The 24245-nt window shown below is 35.0% G+C and overlaps 2 protein-coding genes across 3 annotated transcripts; one reads left to right on the top strand and one right to left on the bottom strand.

The window, feature by feature from the left end:
* Nucleotides 1-1052: 1052 nt before the first annotated feature.
* On the bottom strand, nucleotides 1053-11978 carry LOC120326311 (high affinity cationic amino acid transporter 1-like). Of its 2 annotated transcripts, none has more exons than XM_039392571.2 (14): nucleotides 11808-11978; nucleotides 11624-11725; nucleotides 11247-11375; nucleotides 10571-10726; nucleotides 10306-10456; nucleotides 9187-9326; nucleotides 8650-8802; nucleotides 7752-7974; nucleotides 7275-7414; nucleotides 6827-6929; nucleotides 5621-5781; nucleotides 4245-4402; nucleotides 3704-3812; nucleotides 1053-1411 (listed from the first exon to the last, which is right to left on the bottom strand). In XM_039392571.2, the coding sequence occupies exons 1-14, from the start codon at nucleotides 11950-11952 to the stop codon at nucleotides 1305-1307; spliced, it is 1977 nt and encodes a 658-aa protein (XP_039248505.2). In that variant the 5' UTR covers nucleotides 11953-11978; the 3' UTR covers nucleotides 1053-1304. The 2 variants fall into 2 exon arrangements, with proteins under 2 accessions (XP_039248505.2, XP_039248506.2); XM_039392572.2 differs by lacking the exon at nucleotides 1053-1411 and adding an exon at nucleotides 1974-2752.
* Nucleotides 11979-16121: 4143 nt separating this feature from the next.
* On the top strand, nucleotides 16122-23265 carry LOC120326218 (putative ribosomal protein S6 kinase alpha-1). Its single transcript, XM_039392465.2, has 6 exons — nucleotides 16122-16897; nucleotides 17107-17196; nucleotides 17971-18804; nucleotides 19928-20051; nucleotides 20401-20510; nucleotides 21030-23265. Exons 2-6 carry the CDS (start codon nucleotides 17127-17129, stop codon nucleotides 21848-21850), a joined length of 1959 nt encoding a protein of 652 aa, XP_039248399.2. The 5' UTR covers nucleotides 16122-16897; nucleotides 17107-17126; the 3' UTR covers nucleotides 21851-23265.
* Nucleotides 23266-24245: the final 980 nt, after the last annotated feature.

Raw genomic sequence — 24245 nt, 5'->3', positions numbered from 1 at the left:
GCGAATTTTCTACAAAGCCAAATTGATCAGTTGGTATTTTCTACACTTAAGATTTGGCTGAAAAAGTTTTGTTCATAGCTTTTTATGGCAACATTATGTAACTGTCTGGAGGAGGGGGCCGATGCAAGAATTGCATACATATTTGGGTGACCTAAGTAAATATATGTAATCTTGTTGGTTTTTTGAAGAACCAAACAACATACCTAATGACTATACCCTAAGACAGGGTGGTCCAAACCCAGGCCTGTGCGTCAATATGATAACTGAATATTAATGTTATGACTTGAGAATGTAATTCCGGTGATGTTTTGCAGCCAGCCTAAACAGTATTACACAAAATGCTTCTATTATGTCAGAAAAATTAATATTTACCTTCCTGTACCTTACATTTGGTAAAATATGATAATCATTCAGCAGTTATGACAAATATAATCTAAAATGACATTTTGCTATCATGTGATTCTAAATTTCAAGGGATTTTTCTTTGAGAACCCCATTGATGTTCGAAAGCACTTAAATTTGCGGGAGCACTTTCTCCGTTATGAAAAGTTTGAAATCTTACATTAAATGTAGATATAGCAAAACTTTTGCATGTTTCAGTGATTTATCTGGCGTATTTTGTATGATTTAGCGTGATAAATGACAAACAATGATCAATCGTTTGCACAATAAAAGTGTTTGTTGTTTACATATTTCTGACGCTATTGTGGCCCGCGAACAATACGAAAATAACTCTGTAGCCCGGGAAAGCGACAACCTTGGACCACCCTGCCCTAAGAAGTATGATCCCGCATCGGCATAACAACGGCCGAATGACGATCCGGAAGATCAGCGGATTATGCCAGCCCTGCCTCTTGCTAAGCTTCCTCCAATGAAATGGGTATTTCTGCCCTAAGAAGTATGATCCCACATCGGCATAACAACGGCCGAATGACGATCCCGAAGAGTACGCCAGCCCTGCCTCTTGCTAACCTTCCTCCAATGAAATGGGTTTTTGTCTTATAAGTCTGTTGTTAAGTTTCTACTGGATACATCTCGCCAAACAAGGCAGGTTTTGTACAAATTCCAATCGAGGAAATTTATTTTGATCTTTGCATTTCAGGAGTCCTGTTCCTGGCAGGTATCCTCCAGCGTTTAAATAATGTAGGCCTAGTGTCTATTACTCTGTGCAAAGATATCCAATAGGCTACCTAAAGTACAGCTAGTATGCGTGACAGTTCTAAAACACAATGCGCGCTGACAACAGTTTTTTGTGCAAATATGTTAAATAAAAAATAGAAATTCTCCCATCGTGCTAGGATCTTTTACGTCAGAAGATTTTCTAATATTTGTTCGCGTTGTTCTCTTTCCCGTCTTGACTTTCTTTCTTCTTCGCTCTTTCTTATTCCATAGAAAAAATAAATGGAGAAACCTGAAAATTTAATGAAAGAGGTTTTACGGTCACGTGTGGTAGGCATCGTCCCAGATTCCGCAGCGTCTTAAGTTGTCTATTACATCCATGGTGAAGTCGTTGACTCCGGTAAACTCATATCGGGCGTTATAAAATGATTGCTTGTAAACTACCACTAAATGTCACAGTGCTCACAAATACCTTCATGTCAAATGGATGCTTATGCGTAATGGTATCATTTTTTCTTATTTACTACGCCACTCTAATCGTGACATAATAAATAACCCCGCTGTTGTATTGTTGTATTTGAAATTTCGGGTTATCTACATACCCAAACAAGACGGTTACTTGACAACTCCCGACTCGTTTCATTAAATGTATATACGGTAGATAAAATTTTCATACGAGCCGAATTTATTGAAAAAAAAAATATCCTTCAAAGTTTCCACGTTCTGTAGCAACTGGTTTATGGCATGTTTCACATTTTTGCTCAGAATAAGTACCCAGATAAGCAGTCACTTTCAGGTAGGTGTTATAAGTTAAATCTTGCCTATTTTTAGTGAAATGGAGAACTTGTCAGAAATAGCAGAAGCGAGTGGAATTAGTTTATTTTCACATGCATAGGCAGGCAGTAACAGCAAATTAAACGAAAGAACGGACATGCAAATATTGACAATACGAACAAATGATTGTTAGCAAGTAGATGGTGCAGATTAATTACAATCACAAAACAACATGTGTTGTACAGAATGATAATTAATTAGCGACTAATCAAGTTAATATATTCAATTGCAAAATAGTAACTACAGATTTGGCAGTTTGTGTTAGTTGGTACAGCGATACGGAACAGAAATATACACAGTCCAAGTTCGGCTGGGTTCAAATACAATTTAGAACACACACCTTAGTGAAACACCTATACAACGCAATTCACCCGCAAAAAGTAAAGAAATCACCACAGCTTATTCGGAAAATTATTTTCTTGCGTCAGAATAATATAAACGGGAATGCAATAGCTATGACTGCGAAGCGTTTAATAATTTTCCGAATAAGCATAACTTATACCATAATATGTACAACGCCAGAAATTCATCATCGATTACTAAGTTTACAAAAAAACTATTTATTTTGAGGACTAGATGTTCCATTTGCCCAAAACTTGTAATTCGATGATAAATTTCTGTGCAAAACAGACAAAATTTTAAAATAAATTTTTAAATAAGTTGAATTTAAGTGATTTAAATGCTAATGTTGGGGATTATTGTAACATAACGTTTTTCTCGTTAGTTCCAACAGCGTACGATTCCCTTCTTATTCTCTGTGAACTTTTACGAATTCCGTATCCGAAATAGATCGCAAAACCTTTGTATTCACAACAAATCGATATAGAAATTGTACGATTAACATCACAGAAAAAGTGCAGCATAAAAAAGATCATCAGTAATACAGCCATGCAAGTGAGATTATTGGAAAATTGATGCAAATGTGATCCAAGAATTCCATTAACGTGAGTGAAGATGACATGCATAGAGGATGAATCGGCAACACGAAGATGATAATGAAAGAAAATAAATAAGTTAGTTTATGACGGTAGCAGAATATAACTGAACAGTGGACAGTGCTGTGGATTCGAAGATTGAATTGTTTTCATTTCACCGAGTCGGTGTCGTGTTAACAAACTCGCCGGAGTTGAAGTTCACATTTCGTCATAGTCAGAATGGTAAACTTTTAACGGCGAGGAAGGACGTCAAACTATTTTACAGAAATTCAAAATGCATTATACTGGGCGTTTCCAACACACTATTAAATAAGGCTTACATACGCCAAAGTTCATGCTACTAAATTTTGATTTCTCCGAGTTTGGAGCTGAAGTAGGACTCGAATTTTTTTCTAACTTGGAGCCGGGAATCAGAGGCAAAATTTTTTAAACGCGATGTTGGAGTCGATAGAAATTTTCCCCGAATCCACAGACCTGCTATAGAACCAATCCCATCTAGACAGCAAGTTTGATATTTTGGGAAGCTAGCCTACTTAAGATATTTACGGCCAGTCAAACGCAGTGTTTTATGTTAGACTTTTTCAATAATGCTATTCTATATATTAAACTAAATGATAAATGTGCTATTAGATATAAAAATCTTGATTACAATAGTGTTAAAAGAAATAAACATGTAGCAAACGGCAATACTTCATTGAGGTACGTTACTACGAATAATGATGCAACAGGCAATCAGACGGTTATTGTATATTTATTGGTTGTTAGGGTGATAACACAGCGTTGCCACAATCTTAATAACACAGCGAACAACTTACCGATAGCCATCCAAACTGCAAATCGAATCCACGTCTCAACGCTCAACTCACACATAAGATAAATGTTGCAAATCGATGATAAAACTGGCAACAGTGGAACAAATGGCACCTTCAATGAACGTATAATAATTTATACAAACTGACCAAAATTGTAAAATGAAATAATACACAAATTGGCAACATTTCCAGAAAAGTTTTGTAATCGCAAAAATCGTAGTGGACAATATGACCATTTGAATGGCTTGGCTAGTTTATTGGGCGGAAGATCGTTCTGCCAAATTATCGCTGTTCCTGTTGTCGTTGTTTGGAAAAGTCGCTTTTCTTCACATCTAATGGCCCTAACCGATTTCAAATTTTTGGTATAAAACTTTATACGACATTCGGTACATTTCTTTTAACATTTGGCTGATTCAATGATGAAATTTAATGATGGTATGGTAGATATTCGACCCTGGTGTCCATATATTTGAACATTGCTTCCTTCTTATGCATACTTCAACACACATCGTCACCAAATCAAAATCGACGAAATAGTACTTACAGTGAATGATAATTTCTCTTGAGATTGAGGCTGACGCAGAATGATGAATACTAATATGATAATAAAACATCCGAGTATGGGACAGACCACAACGGTAGCAAGGTACGGTAATGAATTGATGTTCACAAGCATAGCACATAAAATGAATGCGAAAAAACCTGTAAAATGATAGTATGTTACTGATAAAATGCGTGATTTAAGGTGAATTTATCAGTTAATATGACGGTATGACTCAAATCACAAGACAGGGGTAGCGAGCAGGGTGTTCAACAGGGGTAAATTTATCCCTTGAGGAAAGAACTGACCACCTTGCACCCACTTTGGAGTGACTGTCTAGCATATGGCATTTTTCATTATTTACTGACAGTACACTGAAATACACTGAAATTTAAAAAGGGGTAAACGATAGAATAAAGGTTGAGATCCCCTTTAGTAGAATCATGATTTACGAAAAATGTACGTCACAGCGACCTCCCATACTTCATTTTTCAAACAAACTAGATCATTATGATTATGGAACAATGCATGTAATTTTTCCAGTAATTTCTAAAAGTATACTAGCAACCAGAATGGGTCTCCTTCCTAATATGAACTATCGATTGAATCGATGTTTACTAGTCAAAAAACTGCATGATGCAATCACAAATTATCTTCATTTTGACAATTACAAATCACATAGGTAACTAAGTTGATATTTTTGGTTTTCTTCCAAGTCATACTTGCTTTAAGTACTCTTCAAATGATGAATGAATCATAAACTGGAGTGATACGTCTGTGATATGTTTTGATAAGACATGCACAGTTACTTGTCTACTGGCTTTGTTCATAGGTTTGTTATTTTTTGTTTCGTAAGATCACTGTTATACCAAACACGATGCCAGTCAATGGAACATTAGCAAGATTGCCTATTTGAATAAGATAATGGAAGGAATAACAAAAAACTAGAATTTTTCATTTCCGTGGATATGGGCGATACGAAATTATATCAGCTAGAATAAAATTAGATAAAGTATATGTTGATTGAAATGCGGTTTGAAAAATTTGAATGAGAAGTATTTATTCACTGAAAAATGATGGAAATTTGCAAATTTTACCAACTTTTACCATATTAATTTTTGGTCAACTAAAAGGTACAACTCCAATATAATTTAAAAGTTTTGGTGCATGTTCATCAAAAAAACAGAATCTCATTCCACATAATACAAGTTTCACCAAGCTCATATCGTGTGAAATAACACTCATCTCATTTTGTTGCTCTAAATTCTTTACTCTATCTTTGAGTCAGAGGTCACAATGGAGCAGTACAAGAAACGTTTAACCAAGGGTAGGCAGGTCGTAACACGTCTCTTAATTCTACATCATAATATACTTCATACCTATGATCATGGTTGCAATATAAACCAATTTTCCTGATGTTTCTGTCGGTTCATTTGAAGGTTGCTTAATATTTGAAAGAAGTGAAGTATTACTGGCCTCGGCCATTGGAAATCCTTTTTCGCGTCTTTCAACCATTTCTACACTCATAGATGGCTGGTACCTGATTGTATACAAAAAGCGATAAATTTCAATCATCGAAAAGGACCAGTAATGTAGAATTGTTATGAAGCGTTGGTGCTATTGTTTCAAAAAAATTTGCTTATAGCAAGATCAGAGGCTCACGTGAGCAAAGTTATAGACGACCACTAAATTGCGAAGAGATAACGAAACAATATATAATTAGGGTAATGAATTACGCTCTAGAAAATCCTCCACTTGAAACAGTGTCTATATTATCAGGAAAGTTGTTATGAGGTAGCGAATTCCATATAACTAAAGTTTGTGTGAAAACGGGTGGCATGAAAGTGCACTGTCTCGCTATCGGGAGCATACGGACAGTGATAGCTCACAGCCAAGCGAGTACGGCGACTGAAAACTATTCTGGGGGGATAAGTTCCAAATAAGTTCAGAATGATACAGCCCGTTATATTATAATCTAGGTGAAATAAACACGACGAGGCAGGAAAAGATTTACAGTTCGTATGACATTTACAAACCAATCCCATTCGATTTACTTTTTTTGGTCAAGTGGACTTAGCACAGTTATATCAAACCATTCGTATAACTTAATAGGTAGGACGAGCGAAGAGCCATAGTACGTGTACTAGAGCTTGGGCCAATAATCTCAATACAACGATCATTTTCTACCACTTATTCCTATTATGCACAAAACATAGTTGGCCAATTATGATTAACATCAGGTTAAGCACTTAAATTCCACCATGATCATTTTACATTACGAGTGGCTCAAATGTCGAAAGTAATTATCATGGAAATTAAATTCCATAATCTGTAAGTAACCTTTTAAATTATATATCAGGTTAAAACGGTTGTGTGATTATCCTATTGTTAATTTATCAAATATTGCTTTACAAAGGTTGTAACTTCAAATATTGAAATAAAAGCGATGTTAGAGCATGAATTATAAGTTGAAGAATATATATTGTCGACTACAGTGGCGTCATTTCTGTAAACTGCCTGTCTGAGGAAGCCTGTGATGAAATACCATTGAAACTTTAATAAAGTACATACAAAAACAAACTGACCTTAAAATTAAAACACAAACAGCAACCAATGTATAGGCAAGTAAGGTTCCAATAGACATCATGTCAACTAAATCCTCCAAATCAAATATCAGAACCATAATAGCTATAAAACAAATAAGATATGATATAAAAATATAGATGACTGTAGCTCTATGAACTATTGGTACCTAATATTAATATAAGGATATAATAAAGGTATATTTAATAATTAGGTTTTTAAACAAATGCAAATATCCTGCGTCATATTTCTCTGAAAATATGAGTACGGCAAATGACGTTACAGATGGAACATTTCTGGAAATTGGAAAATGTTGACAAATAGTATGGTAGATCGAGATCGAGAAACAGCTAGCAGGACTCCAAACATACAATAAAATTCATAAAAAATATCACATAACGCCAAGAATGGTCATCAATGTGCCATGCTTGGCAAGTATAATCCAAGTACCTGCAAGTAATCCAGAAATAGCAGTAGCTATCACAGGTGTTTTAAATCTTCTGTTAATGCGAGCCAGAAATTTGAAAATTAAACCATCTTGCGCCATAGCATAAACAACACGAGGTAACGGGAATAAACCACCAAGTAAACTGAAATAAATAACATAAAATAATAAATTTTCATGTAAAAAAAAATATAAATAATGTAGAAAAGCAAGCAGGCCACGCATGTTATATATGTATATGTTATGTTATATATGTACATGCATGTTATATATGTTTTTTCATTGCAGATTTTTTATGTTCAATAATTATATATATATTGTAGGGAAATGATTAAAGTGGAAAAGGTTGGAAAGTTAAGAGTATTCATATGAAGTGAGATTCATACAGTCAGGACGAGTGGAAAGCGACATTTTTAAGAAACACAACAAACCCTACAAAGAATTACAAATATTGTTTTTCAAGTAGAATTTGTTACTTTTACCTTGCAGAAAGTGCGCAAGTAGCACCAATAGCGAGAGGGTATACGGCCCAGTTCCATCCAAGATAAGCAAAAGCTTGTGGTAGAGGAGCTCCCACATCCAACATATAGTAAGGCACAACTAATGTCAACACGGATGAGACACCGAAGTAGGCGAAAAACACAATTAACAGTGATATGACGATAGACATAGGAATGGCACGTTGTGGATTTTGAACTTCCTCTCCTGATAATGAATATATGTTAGTTGGATTATATATCATAGCACAGGGATGTTCAACCTTTAATACAAATGGGTCAGGTACAAATAACTGAGCGATACCGCGGGCCTTCCTAGTAGCTATGATTCTATGATATGTGACACAAGTTTGCTTAAAAGTTTGGCGGACAAGCAATACGGAAGCGGTTGAGCAATGAGGAATACGTGTTCCTCTTTAATTTAAATAAATCCGCAACATTTTTGGTGAAATATTGTGGAGAAAAATGGGAGAAAAATTAAAAAAAAGTAATAACTGTATCGCGACTTTTTCCATATAAGTATTGAAATCGATCGGTTCATTAGTCGTTGAGATAAGAGATTTTCCCATTAACAACAATAAACCCCAACAACGAGAATAATACCACCAATTCATCGAAACGAATTATAGATCCGCATCGTGTTCAATATTAAATACAATAAAAGAAAATCAAATATTGGAATTTGAATAAATATTTTACCCATAACTGAAACGTACAGAATACTTTTATAGCCTAAATGTCAAATGTTGACGTCTATAGTGTATAATTATTTCAATGATGAAAAGGCGACAGACAAATCTATTTTTGTCCTACTTCGGAGCATCTTGGAACGATTTTAATTTTTAATTTTTCAGTTTTCTAATATATTAAAAAAAGAGCACACCTGTCGTGGCGATGACGTCAAATCCGACGAATCCGAAAAAGCATGTTGCAGCACCAGACATTACACCAGAGAATCCATATGGAAAATAACCGCCTGTTCCAAATCTATCAACTACGTTGTATTTTCCTTCTTCATTCAATGTGCAATTTAGATCTAAAAAATATTTACATTTGTTGCAAAATTTTGAATTTTTCCCTGTAGTTTCTTTCTTGAATTTATATATAGATACCTCGCAGGTTATATTACTGCCCATATTACATCATATTTTTTTTTATTTTACTTTAGTTTGGAACTCAAGATATTAAAAAAAAATAGCACTAGCTTACAAAATCAAAGCCATCATAATTTATGCTCGATGCTCCCACAACAATTATGCATTGAAAAATTGCATAAAAATGTCATGTCATTATAATATGTCATATTATTTTCGCCGATAGCGTTGGACAGACATACTTTTAATTCAATACTGTAAAGCTTATTCATAACCTGCTGAATAAATATGTCGACTATATATATAATCTATGTGAATTATCGTACCATTCTTGGATCCTATTGTTTCATCCACCTTTTCAATTTTAACAGCAAAATTGGTGCCTGGTTCGATTGCAAGTGAGTTGTTTAGCAATACACTTATATTATTTGAAGTATTGTTCGCAGTTCCACATTCTTGCACAAAACTGAAAACAAATTAGTAAAAGATTCATTTACTATAGTACGATACATAAACATTTATTCGAAATACCAATGTTAATAATGATAAATAAACAAGAATAAATAAGCGCACTCCTAAAATAATTGGAATACTATCGCCACGAAAATCAATTTTAAATAGCGATAATTGCGAAATATGGAGACAAAGAAATATAAATGCAATTTTGAATTGCTGAATGTATATATTAAACAAATCAATTTCGTGCAATCGTTTTTAAATATGTAATGAGTTTAAATAAGCAAAACAAATACAGATAAACAGCAAAACATGTGGTGTTTGTGAATTTCGAAAGGCTTTTAAATGAATTTCCGAAGAGTTTACTATAAACATGAGATGGATTCCGCTTATTCATTTTATAAAAGTAGTATGTAATATAAGCAATATTATATACCACTAATCAGTTTTAAAAATTAATGGGTGCAATGGCCCAGTTGTTAAAGCGTTGTACTTAACCAAGTTGTTATCGCAGTTTAAAAATCTCGTTTTACCATCCACCATCTCAACAATAGTGTAATAAATTGGGTAAGTTATGTCAAACTGAAAAGGTTTCGATCCAGTCATTCGCACAGCCAGAAAACTTAAATTGGAAATGACTTTGGAAGAAGTGCTTAGTAACATGAACATTATTGAAATTGTTATTAAATTTGATTTGTCTACGGGCAGAAATAGTTAGGAACAATTACCCAATAAAATTGATTTATTTGTATAATTATTTATTTGTAAATATTGTATAATATGTAAAGGATTTTTTTTTTTGAATTGATCAATGGCACAAAAGACCCCTGAAGTTATAAGCGCCATGAAACATATAACAACAACAACAAAAGGTTCCGATCTTTTCAAAATATAGTAAGTATTTGGATACTTGTATTAGGCCTTGTTCAGAGTGCGAGTCGTGAAACAACCTTAATCTAACAATCTCATCTTAGAAAAAATGAACTTACTAGTCGGTGATATTGTCTTCCGTCAAATACCAGTAGTTGATATTAGATTTAATTCCACCAGCTACAATAACAAACAGAATTACCACTATATTGACACCGGTGAATATTTTACTGAATGTTGCAGATTCTTTTACTCCACAACAGAGGATCACTGAAACGAGATTAAAGTATTTAAGAATGTAACCGACCGTGTCGCCTATATACATGGCAAAAATACAACATGGGCGGGTATATTAGTCCTGAATTAAAACCCATATACGCTTACCAGTTAGTATTATGATGACGACAAAAGCAAAAAAATCTGGATACTTTGCTACGCCAGGTATATCAATCCTCAGATAAGTCATACTGAACTGCTCAAATCTTCCTCCGATTAAAGCGTCAAAATTCTCACTCCAGGCCCGGGCGACACTCGAAGTACCTGTTACACAAAATTAAATAAGTATAATTAAATGAATTTCTTCAACGAAGCTATATCCAAAATTTCCCCGTTTCAATAGTATAGTATACTATTGGCTCCGAAATACATTTAAGGCTCTATTGTTAGTTTGAAAACCTGGCTTATGTAAAAATTACCAAAAAAAACACCTCACACACTGCGAAAGTTTATTTAATTACCGCCTCTGATAGGCATAAATACCAGTTACGTTTAAATTTTTAAATGAAAATAGACCACAAATACTAGCATATTGAATAATTCAGGATTTCAGATTTGGACTTGGACGAAGATATATACTATAGGAATAAACAAGAATATATCTTGATAGACCGCCACACTTCTTCGTATGTGTTCGGTTGTACAAAACCTTTTCACCATGCCCCTATGGATATAAAGATTTAATGATTTATAAAATATATGATCAAAATGACATTATTGTTTTAAATTAAATATATCGTTTTAAACGAGGCTTAATGTAGGTATCAAAAAGTGTTAAACCTACCAATTACATACTCCAGAATAAGATTCCAACCGATGATAAATGCCCAGAACTCTCCAACTGTGACATAACTGTACACGTATGCTGAGCCGGCTTTAGGTACGCGGGCTCCAAATTCAGCGTAACATAAACCTGGATAATTATACATAATAGCATATTGATTCGTCAAATATTCTCGAGCAGCAAATCTAGCTCTGACGAAACAAGCAAATTTTTGTTGTTTTACTACTTTTGATCTTTGAACTTGGCATGTTATGACAACGAAATCATAAACAACTCAAGATACTAACTGGGTAAGCGAAAAATTTCGATAAATTTTCTTTTGTTGAGATATATTTATTCTTCCGTTCATTAGTCCTAGTTATAATAGTCCCGCTTACCTGCCATAACACTTGCTACAGCTGCAACGAAAAATGATACAACTACCGCAGGTCCAGTTTTATCTCTCGCGACAGATCCAGTTAAAACGTAGACTCCAGCCCCTGAAATTTGAAAGTTTCCAAAGTTACATTTGTGAACAATTTTAAGGTATGATCGATCATCACAACGAAGTAAAATACATACCTAGTGTACTCCCGACCCCCAGCGCAATTAAGTCAATGGTCGTGAGGCATCTCTTTAGCGTAGTTCCATGAGAGGTATCGGACTCTGCTGCTTCTCTATAAGGTTTCTTACGAATAAGTTTGTTAAGAAATTTTGCCATTGCCATGCTGTTTTACTTATTTTTTTGTATTTACTGCTATAAAACAAAACAAAAAAGAGTTATACCACTGCATTTCAAGACCAAATAATCGCGAACGATTTAACAATTTAAAAGCCTTGAAAGATGACAATTAATTATTGAGTTTACATTAGTCCGCGGAGTCGATGCTCTGCTTCGTCTCTTGCCATAACGCCTAGCAAAACAAAACGCAAACTGAATTTTACGATCTTTTTTCTTCTTTGTCAAATGTGACCAAATATGTTTTGCTAAGAAAACTATTTCTCTGTCCACAGGAACTACACAATGCCTCCGACAATTTAAGTTAAAATAGGCGGGTTCTGTTCGGATGCTGCTACTTTTATAAAACACAGGAAGAGCATAGTTATCTGTCTTAGAGTTCTTTTAATATTAACTCATTTTAATCGATGGAATCTTCATAACCTAATCAGTTTAATTTTTGGGCACTCATGCCTAAGATTAGTTCGGATCTGCGCGTTACTGGCACTGTGAGTTAATCCCTTGGTTGTTGAATTAAATATTACGAGGTAAACTCGACGTGTTTTTACAACATAAGCGTCCTAGATGCACAGTAAAAACAAGAAACTACACTTCAATGCCAATTAAAGCATGTTGAATGTACTAGTAACGTTAACTTAACCTACTAGCCTATATCCTAATGCCTTTATGCGACCTATCAGTTTACATTCTACGTAGGAAAATTTTACCATGCCAAAGTCTAAAAACAACAAGCGTCGTGGCTAAACCCTGCCAAGGCACAGCTTCTTTTCATATTGATTTTTCCGCCTTGTCCTATATAGACGAATCTAAGCTAGTTGTCGTCCATGCTGACGGCTATTGATAACACGCTTACTGACGACTGTTTCGTAAGTGTCACTGCAATTGTGACGTTTAGCATTGAAAATAGATACACCAAGAATAAAAAACAGTACAATCAAAATACTCCTTATCGACTACGTCTTTTGATGCGGCCCGATTTCAACAAACCACCAAACAAACGACTTCTTGAGCCATTAGACAAATTGCTATATGTAGAAAGAAGATTTTTCTTTTGTGTTTTCAAAAGTAACGCTGAATTTATGTCGAGGAATTTGAATATTAGCTTTAGCCTAAGTATCTGTTGTTCTATGTCGATTACTGCCTTTAGGTAGTTCCCGGTAACTTTCACTATTGATATCAGATCCAGCATAATAGTCCTGTTTTGAACAATCTGACACTTCGCATTTCTTATCTCATATGGGTATATTACTGCATTACTGACCTAAATTTTCATATCTAATATGACAGTTTTCAATAGATCGAACTTGCATACACTCAACAACTACGGAATGATGTTCTTATTCCGAATTCGTGAAAATTATTTTCGGAACTGATGTCAAAACACGCGCGCGTCAAAGGTGAATGGAATTTTTTACAAATATGGGATGACGCAACAGACATTCATGAATGATTCATTCAAACTTAGCGCGTTAGAACGTACGGAAATATTTAAATTGTCAGAAACGAGAAAATAACTTCGAAACCGTCAAACCAAAAAATATTATTGCCTCAGGCCCGAAGCCATTTGTGCCGATTGGTATTTGTCCGCTTTCGCCGGTTCACGTTTAGGCTATTTTTCTTGGCCTTGCTGTCGGCAAATTTTAAAAACAGTGAACGGCATTAAACAGGGCCTTTGGGAACGCGATAGTTTTCAGCATACTTCACAAACACTACCAATATGATATACTGTAGGCACATTAAAATCAGGGTTCAAATCAGTTTCTTTAAATTAGGAGAAAACGAGTTGGTAATAACAATTCATTTCATAACTGTTAGCTGTTAGCGAAGAAAAAAACATGTATATATATTGTTTTGATCGGACAATCAGGATTAGATCTCCTACCGCGTTGGATAGTTCATCAACTTAATAATTTATCAATACCAATAATATATCAATTGTGTGCTGAAGAAGCCTGATTTTCTCTGTTCGTTGTTGGGAGTGAGGATCAGGCAACCGCGGAAAGAGTGTGCGATAGAGATCAAGTTAAGAACTGGACCGCTCCCACTTGCCTTTATATTACACAACATGAAAACATTATAATATATTGGCTATAATACTATCAATTGCAAGAAACAGTGGGAGGTTTCTCAAAAACTACATAATATTATTGGTGTGATGAGTGATGATGCAGGCTTGTGTGATAACCGAAATTTCCCTCTTATTGCTTTACTAAAAATATATGTCATACAAAATTATTGTGGCCGTATGGATCGTTTCTAAATCGTTGTTGGCCTTGTTTTTTTTTTGTTTTGGGTTGTTATTGGGGCGATTTTAGGGCGAGGCAAAAATCGCCTCGATCTCAAATTTTCAGTATAATATATACTTGAATATTCACCCAACGCTATTTTCAATTTCACGAGATTTTATATTTCACCCAAAATGCCGCCGTTTTATTTCAATATATTGAAACACTTGTTCTATTCTGCCAAGCGTGACCATACACGTCACGGTTGCTCAGTTTCGTTTTGCGAACTCGGAGCTTTTCCGTATTTTTAGTGAAGTCGGGTGGGCTGCCGATACTGCGTCCGTTATTGGATGGACTTTCGTGTCCATATATTTGAGAATTCTTTTTTTTGTAGATTTCATTTCAAAATCAGCAAGGTTGTGTAAAAAACATTTTTTCTCCGATTCCGAGGCATTCGAATATCCCATATACGTTTTGAATTTCGAGAATAATTTCGATTCCATACATCGACTCTGGTCTAAACAAATATATATAAGTAGAAGTGCAGGACGATAGAATCACCCGAATCCTCACAATTCTGAAAATCGACACCAGTTCTGGTTCTGATTTGACAACAATTTCAACTTCGCGAAAAAGAATAATTCGATTCAGACTCGGAGCTTCCGATTTGCGATTCCGTTTCGACTCAAATGCCAATGGTGTCTGTGTAGCCCAACTCAGTTCTCCAGTTCTGGATATCATTTTTAAGTCTTGTTTTGGCGACGGGTATAAAATAATCAGGGGGCGGGTCTGGGATTTTATGACCCATTTAAGATCTTTTGGGTGAATGATAAAATAGGACATACAAACAGCATTATTAGAATCAATGATACCCTTAAAATATAAATAGCGAATGAAGAAAGCGGAAAGGAATATAATCGATGTTCGCGGTAAGAATATGCAAATTAAGGTGCATTATATTCGCGCTTTCATATTGAGAATAATTTCACCAAAGATACATATATTCGCATTCTGACTGATAATTCCTTGTGTGCCAATAGTTCTGGAGCATACTGAGGCATGTGTAAGGAGTTCATGTTTTATTAGTACCCATAAATTGTTATATATATATTTATTTATAGGATTTATTACCGGGGTTTAGTTAACTGACTAGGGTCAAACACGGTATCACTGATTTACTTACACAAACGCACAAAGTAGGTCGTCGTGTTGGCAAGGTTCATGCAGAACAATTATGTACCAGGGTAAAACCTCCACAATGAATTCAAGGAGGTTATGAATCTTAGAATTATTTGAAGTCTGAATCCAATAATCGACTTGATACTCGCAATCGAAAGTTGAACTTTTGAAGTGAAACCAAAAGATACTGAGGTCACATAAAGCAAACTGAATTTATTTGTTTAAATCCTGTGCGTCATTCCAATGACTTGCGTGCTTCTATATCTTCTTGAGTATTTGAGTACCTATCAGTCGATCAAGAATACCAACAATGTAACTAATGTTTGCATTCGATTTTTAGTCGATAATATTCAGCATTCTCTTGTTGTTTACCTCTTTCGGTTGAGGCCAATATTTTTCATTCCATGCTAGAATAATGACTCGTGGCTAATCGGAATCACATGACTTCAGAGGATAGCACATTTACGGTTGAAAGAGATGTACCACCATTTCTCATATTTTATGTTGCTCAGGAAAGAGGCGTTTTAATATGAGGTTGTCGTCAACCTAACTTCATTCTATGAAATTGACTCATTGGTGAATTCAAACAACTGAACGCCACCCAATTCTCATCAAAACGCCCGCGTCGTATTTGTCACATGTGCAAGCAAGGCCACAGGCGCACACTCAAGAGACAATGAGCGAAGTCATGCAGTGACCAATATAATGCCAATAGCTACAGAACAGCCTACAGATTTACGGTTGTGCATTACGCGTCAGAATATAGATATTGACGCGACAGTCATATGATTCATTTCATGAGTTTATAAGGAAATAAAATAGCACGTAAGGAGCTTCATCGAGTGAAAAAATTGACTGCCGGTAGTGTTATGACTTCATTTGCAATTAAAACTGAGCGTGGGAGTTGTTATAATTGTGCCACACAGACCTCGGCGAGAAATGTTTTAGATTACTCAATTTGTTGGCACAAATCATCTTGTTTTGCTTGTGATAAGTTATTCGTTTAACCATTGGAAGCCCGATGTTTCAGTTATAGTTGTGCGGGTTAAAATTTACTTCAGAATGGATGATGATTCAAACAATTGGAGTGGTTTAAATTTTAAAACACTTAGTTTAGATCAGTGTGTCACTCAATCAATGACTTGATATATATATCTAGATGAGACAGAACAAAATATATATCCTGTTTAATCAGAAGCAGTTCTTTCTTAAAAAAAATATTTTTAGTGCGCATGTTCTATTTTTTTTACCACTTGACTAACGACTGCAGAAGCGAATCATTTTTTCTACGATGTAGAGGCGCTTTCTGTGTGCATTGCGGTGTCATCTAATACTCTTTTTTCATATTGGTAAATAAATACTTCGACCCAGTTTTCTCGACGCCTTTAAATGGTTAATTACTACTTTTTCTAAAGGCAATGCACGATATTGTTAAAAAATTCTCATTTGGTGTCCATGCTCTTGGGTGCAAGTTTTGGTTCAAAGCATATATGTGCAGAGATGTCTTCATACTGCAAGTACCACTGAAGGTCGGTTCGTATCAGTTTATGTAACTCGAAAGTGGTGAAAAACGACGAATGTTGAAAAACCTTTAGAGTTTACACCAGCTGGTTGATTTGTCAAAAAGTTTGATGATTTTTAAGACTTTTTTTCACATTATCAACAGCAAAGTCGCTGGCTGTTGCAGTCTAGCTTGACAATTAGAATTAGACTGATCACAGAATCTATCTCATCGCAGAGCCTGTACCTTATGTAGCAATGATGACTACTGACTTAGACGAGAAAGTTGTGAAGAAAACAGATAAATACACGAACGACAAAGATGAAGGTCAGTGCATTACCATCTAGCCAAAAACAACACCAATATTCAGATTTTGAATTAACACTTTATGTGTCAATAATCACAATGACCGATATTTTTTTTATCTCATCTACCAGATTCCCCACCTCAGAAAAAAGAAAAGATAACAAATTTTGGAATAATTTATATTGAAAAAATATTTCAACGAATCGGTTTTTAGGAAATTTGTACCAGATGCACTTTGTTGCAAAGTGAAATTAAAATTCTACGTGTTTAAGATATTTTAAAATATTAGGAAAGATTTATAGCATACTAAATTATTCGTATATAAAAATATACTTACCTATACGACCACAAAGTCGTATATCAATACTAACGAGAAGATAATTGAAAATGTGATCTGATAAGCTGAAACACGTTTGGCGCAAACGTTAAATTGACTATACATGAAATTTGTCATAATCTCGATATCGGTTCTCTCGAACACCTTCTTTGGATATATACTATAGCTTTTAAAAATCTCGTCTTGATATAAGTTAGCTGGTATGGACCTATATTACGGAAAAAATCGTTTTGACCGTGTTGAACATATTTATTATTTTACGTTACGTTGGAGGCAATGTTTATATTTAAATTTGGGGGTTACGCAAAACTGGCTCCCTGTCCTTGCTATGCCCCAAGGAGGTCTGTCCTTGGTCTGGCGAAACGTTACATATATATATATATATATTTACATTTGTGTTAGTGCGAAGCAGGACTCCTGAATTACATAATTATTTTATATGTACATTACACTTTCAGACCAAGTAAAACTGTCCGATTCAATCTATTTTTATCGAAGTAAGAAAATGTCAAACAATGGTGAAGTTTACGAAGGAACAATGCATAGCAAAACATACGGCACTCGGACTATTGCAGTAAAATTGGTTCAATACAGTAAACAAAACTTGGAAGAAGCTAGCATTCTTCTATTGCTTAACCCTCACACCCATGTAGTTTCGATCATCGATGCAGATGTTTATCAAGGCCAATTCAAATATATGTACATAGCAATGGATAAATGTCACAGCGATAATTTGAGGCGGTTTGTGGAAAACCGAAGGAAAAATGAGATTCCATTTAATGCGGAACTAATGATCGATTTTACAAAGCAGTTGTTTACCGGGATTCATTACATACATGACAAACTCGTGATTCACAAAGACCTTAAACCTGATAATGTGTTTCTGTCACTCGATCAAAAAGTTTTGAAAATTGGTGATTTTGGATTAAGTGAACGTGTTGACTCCAGAACTCGAACCATTCGTTCCAGTAAAGGTCTTGGCACTGACGGCTACAGAGCTCCTGAATCATTTGAAAGTGGATTTCCAACATCTCAAAAAACTGACATTTATTCACTAGCTGTTCTTATATATTATTTATGGAGTAACGGTCGACACCCGTTTGGAAACGAGAAGGATTTATGGAATCATTTTATGAAAAATAATTTGAATATGAATTTGGACGGAATTTTGTTGCCAGATGCTGATATTGCTAAAGATTTATTGATATGGATGCTGCAGTTTGTGCCACGAAATCGACCGATTATCGACCAAGTGCTCTCTCATCAATACATGGTTCCAAACAACGTGAAAGGTATGATCTTTTTTCATTGCGCATTACCTAAAAAAGCCTAGTTTAGAGCAGGCATGTCCAACCCGCGGGCCGCATGCGGCTCACGGTAAAATTTCGTGCGGCTCACTTCAAGTTTTTTTTTTATATAAATACGGATGTATAAACATTTTTAACATAGAATTTCCTGGTATGATATCAAATCTTACTAGATTTGAGGCTACAATTTAACGCGATTCCGCCGGAGGAATAGCGTTGTTAAGCGCCACAGAATATGATTTTACAGAAGTTGTTGAAAGCATGCAACATCTTTGGCGATACAATGAGTTTTCTAGCCATTGTCATCAATAGTTAAAGTCACCTACCGACCGACCTTTTTTTATCGATGGCGCCAAAGCATAATAAGCTGACGAACGACAATTTGAAAAGCCAGTTACGTTGATATTAAACCCGCTGATATTAAACAGTTGAGCAATGACATTCAAAATCAGGTTTCGCACCAGTTAAACGGAAAAGTTGCTGAATTTATTTTTTTCTTTGGATTTAGTTTGCCAATGTATATTATTGCTTAAAAGTTTTGCATGAAAGTTGAGTTGAATTTCATGGTTCATGGTTTTTGTGTTCAGAAGTTTGCCGTGTTGTGCAACCCAGAATCCAGGCGCATGATTCAGCGACGCTCAAGTTCTAACGTAAATCGGAACTGGGCTGATATTTGAGTTTGGTAAAATGTTTGCGGCCCGCAATGATTTTCTCATATGAAAGTGGCCCGCGACACTAAAAAGGTTGGACATGCCTAGTCCTAAAGTAAAAAATATTGATTAATTATCTGTCTTTGAAAGGTCTGTACATATACAGTGTGTATTTCCTCAAACACTAAAACCACCGGGTATGGCAACGTAATCCACTCGGTTATCATAGTGGGCTATGAAAGTAGTCAGACACGATAACTAATCAACTGTTATTGTCCGCCATGACCACTACCTATTTGTAATCCAACAGCAAGAAATGTGGTAGATATATGAGTGGTTAATAGACTACGCAAAACTGAAAACCAAGATCTCTAGCTTGAGAGATCAATAGGATTGAAGCAAAGCATTAACCATAGTTAATACCAAACAAGACTTTACTACTACTTCACATATCACAGGGTTATTGTTTCGAGAATTTCAAGAAACTTCGGAAAGTTTAGAGTCAACTGAACAATCATTATTAAATCTTCCACATTTTAAGAACGAAACCTTTCACGTCGGAATCAACGCAACTGAAAAAGGGTATTTAGTTTTATAGAAAACGTTTTATTTTTTTTATCTAATAGGACATCTAAGATCTATTGGTTCTGACTCTTATATTTTAATTACGGGAGGAGTAGGAGGCTTCTCCTAATTATATACAATACTGCTAGTTCAATTATTTGAAACCGATTATAACTTATATCCATTGGAAGAAATATTCAGTCAGTCCATATTGTATTTAGGATAACCATCTTGAAATATAAAATACCGAATAACAACTTTTATATATGAACAAAGTGTATTTGAGAAGTTGTATAATTTAAATCTTCTGAAATTTGCTCTACAGACTCACATTCCCTAACTTCCTGATATCCTTTAAAATTTTCAGTAATATTCAAGTCAGTTCAAATTCGTCATCACGACTTTCCAATCTGATCCTAGTAGCCAAAATGTTACAAGAACACCAGAAAATCAAAATGGCGTCACATCTGTCGATGGGTGAGAAAATTACATATTGTTTTGAAAAGATTTTACTTTTAACCATGAACTCGTATTTAATTAAACTCAGTTCGTATCTTGAAAACGGTTTTAGTAATATGTCTGACGTTTCATATTCATCTACAACTGCCACGGTGATCAACCTACTACGATGATCTATCTACGCGCAGCCCTTATGTTATTATATTTTTAGCAAGGTCTATCGAACCAAAGTAATTTGCTGTGAACCTTGATATAGACGTCCTGACGTCTGGTGTAATGTATATAGTGAATAAATGTCTGATAAACTGCTCAAATGATCTGCGAATGTTTTCGAACGAAAGATTTCAGTTCAGTTCGTTTTAAGGTTTTGCCTGGATTGTGCATGATATATATATATGTATAATTTGATAACGATGGCTTATCTATACGTAAAATGGCGCCCATGGGAAAGTTTGAAAATGCGCCATCTTGATCGTTGGTGGACAACGATTGACGATAAACTCAGTATTGCCTGAATTTCCTGTAAATATTTTTTAGATCGCACTCTACTTCATGATGACATCTACATATTTTGGGACAAGAAATTGTCGCATGATCCATTTACAGACATAGAGGTCTTCGAAGGCAGAACCAACGAAGAATCGTCGAGTTCAAAACCACTAGCTATAAAAGTCTTACGTGGCTTTAATAAATTAGTGCTCGGAGCGGGAAGAACTATTGTAGAAGCTGCTAAATCTATTCAAAGCTTACCCTTCCATCCCAATGTAGTTTCAATCATATCTGTGGGTGATATACGCAACCAGAGCGGGTTGAATGCATCGTATGTTGCGATGGAACGATGCCACTCTGGCACACTAGAAGACTATGTCCTCGAGAGAAAACGAAACAATGTTTGCTTCGATTTTAAGTTAGCTCTTGAGCATTCGATACAATTAGTCAGTGGTGTATATCATTTACATACACACGGCATCATTCACGGACGCTTGTATGCAAGGAATATCCTCCTTTCCTTAGATATGCAAGCTTTAAAAATATCTGCTTTTGCTTTTGGTAGACAAAAACTTTATATAAATAATTCATCTGGGGAAGTGTTTGATCATGGCGTGATTTCTTTTCAGTCTGACGTATTTTCATTAGGCGTTTTATTGTATTATATCTGGAGTAATGGATGTGATCCTTTAACGCATGACGACAATAGACAATTCGAAAATTATAAAAATCTCAACTTGATGGATTTACAAATTCCGAATTCCAAATTAGCTCAACATTTGCTTACTAAAATGCTAGAAAAAAGACCAAGTCAGCGTCCCACGATAAAAGAAATTGTCGATCATAGCTATTGGAATAGCATAAGTTGATATTATACTTCAAGCTCAAGTTAATAGGGGTTTAATTCATGTTGCACCATTCATCGCCTTAAAATTGACCAAACCAGACCAGATCGAACGATTTTTGATAATATTATTCCCGATCTAGAAATAACCAACTTATAGTCATTTCTTTGAATGTAATTCTTGGTAGTGAAATACTTCTTATTATTTGCACAATATAGTATATTAGTTATATTTTTAGTAAATATTAAAGTTTACCGATGGACAATGATTAACACGTTAATTATTTAATTCAAAAATACATTGAACCTGTGCGTTTATGATGTAATTTATGATTTTATGACGTTTGTGATTATTTTATTATATATTATTATTATTAATATTTATTGGGTGGTAGCTAGTAGCTCTGATGACCATTTGATATCGCGACCGCCCAGTCATTTATACGGAAAGCTTTTATTCATTTATTGGACACGAAATGGACCTCACGAAATGTACCACCCTACGAAATGTACAACGTTTCAGTATTATGTTGTTGTTATTGTTAGAAAGTTTTTCCATGTTCTTATGAAGCAATCGCTTTTCTCTTTCAGTACTGGACCAGTGGACATTTCCCCGACCTTCGACCCCGAAAAATTCTTCCTATACTTTACCATTGCAAAATTTTCGGAGCTATTCTGAGGGCTTTTGCGAGTTGGCGTCTATAAAATGGGGTATGTGTTTCAAATCATCAATATGATTCATCGCATACAACAATCTGTCATGAAAGATAAACGTTGAACACTTGAATATATTTTAACACTCCAGATAATAAATATAAAGCTAAACCTCTTTTTTGTGCGTTTAATTGATTTCTGAGTCGTATGATATTTTTACGTGTAAAAAAATGGCATAATCTCACTTCAAATTTGCGCATGGTTGCAGACTTTTCGAATGCAGATAAACATATTGATACACTTTCAACTCGACAACAATGTAATACATGTCCAGACACATCATACAACTATTCTGAGTAAACTTCAAAGAAATAAGAAATTCAAAATTATTATAGAATACATCAGTGTCAGAGCACAATCAGGCCTAAAATAATTACAAAACAGGAATCTTTTGGGGATCTTTACAAATCGAAGCCCAACAGAAGTGAAAATGTTTTCAGTCATCAAGAGTCAAATCAAAATAACTCAAGAAATGATCTCTTTACCCATCATCTATTTTTGTATGTGGCTAATAAATTAATTATGTGCAACTGCAGCAACTATGTTATGCAATGCTATTAGTGCACACCACAATAATTTGAAACATAAATATAAATTGTCGTTTTTATGTGAACCTTACACTTAATTCGTGCACACCTCTAATCTCAAGCCTGAGCAATGGATATTAAAGAATTTTGGTCGTCAGTCAAAGTTCCTAAAGTGTGAGTCCCCAATGTTGAAACATACATTAATTTACGTCGTACTTTCTTCACTACAATATGCTTCAATCCAAATTCAAGTTTTCAAGAGTTGTCCATATCTTAAAGCTTCGCAGGTATTGGGTGTACGAAGATCAAACGCGCAGGTATCACAGGTCAATGTTACAGCAGGGGAGTGGGGGCATATATATACAATAACAGGTGACTTCAGGGAACTAATAATTTCGAATTCGACTCCCGCATCCAATGAGAACATACCAAACTCAAACTTAAGGCCAGTCCACGCAGTGGAGTGGGAGAAAATTTACAATGGTCATCCGATTCCTGTTTGGAAAAACTTTTTGACGTCGACTTATGGCTGATAGAAGTTCTGACTCGATTTCTTACTCGGGGTTATGCAAAATTTTGAGTCTGACTTCAAACCCGAGAAAATTAAGTGTTGATGATAAATACTTTGGCATATACAAGCTATGGATACCCTATCGCCACCGGCTGCTATTGCATAAGGAACGCCGTGTCGTTTTGCTTCAGGAGTTTTTCTTTCCGATTGTTATGATATTAAAGACGTGCTTAAGGTTGAACAGTAAGTCCATTCCGCTATTCATGTGCAATTCAAGCATGGAAGAAGATTTTTCAGGCAAGAATTGTATATCGATATGCCGTGACTATTTTATAGATGTTTTTAGCTATATCATAGAATCAATTTTAAGCATATCTCAAATGCATATTATTCATATTTGCAAAGTTTTCCGTTACTAAAAATGGTACGTTTGTGATCGGCAAAAGCCTGATATATGCCATTTATATATACAAATTCTGCGCCTAAACCCACATAGCATTGTATCGACAGAGAAATTGACAAGATCTTCTGATAATCTGTATTCGACTATTAAACTACCAAAATAAACACCAAATAAATGTTGAATCCTAATACTATGCTATGTTTATGTCGAATAGATTAGCAACCACTTCTTCATTAAATGTCTTTATTAAATTGTTTTACGAGAC

This window comes from Styela clava, chromosome 4 (assembly GCF_964204865.1).
Source record: "Styela clava chromosome 4, kaStyClav1.hap1.2, whole genome shotgun sequence".
NCBI lineage: Eukaryota > Metazoa > Chordata > Ascidiacea > Stolidobranchia > Styelidae > Styela > Styela clava.
The sequence above is the reverse complement of the archived record's forward strand: the minus strand, read 5'-3'. Positions and strand labels throughout refer to the sequence as shown.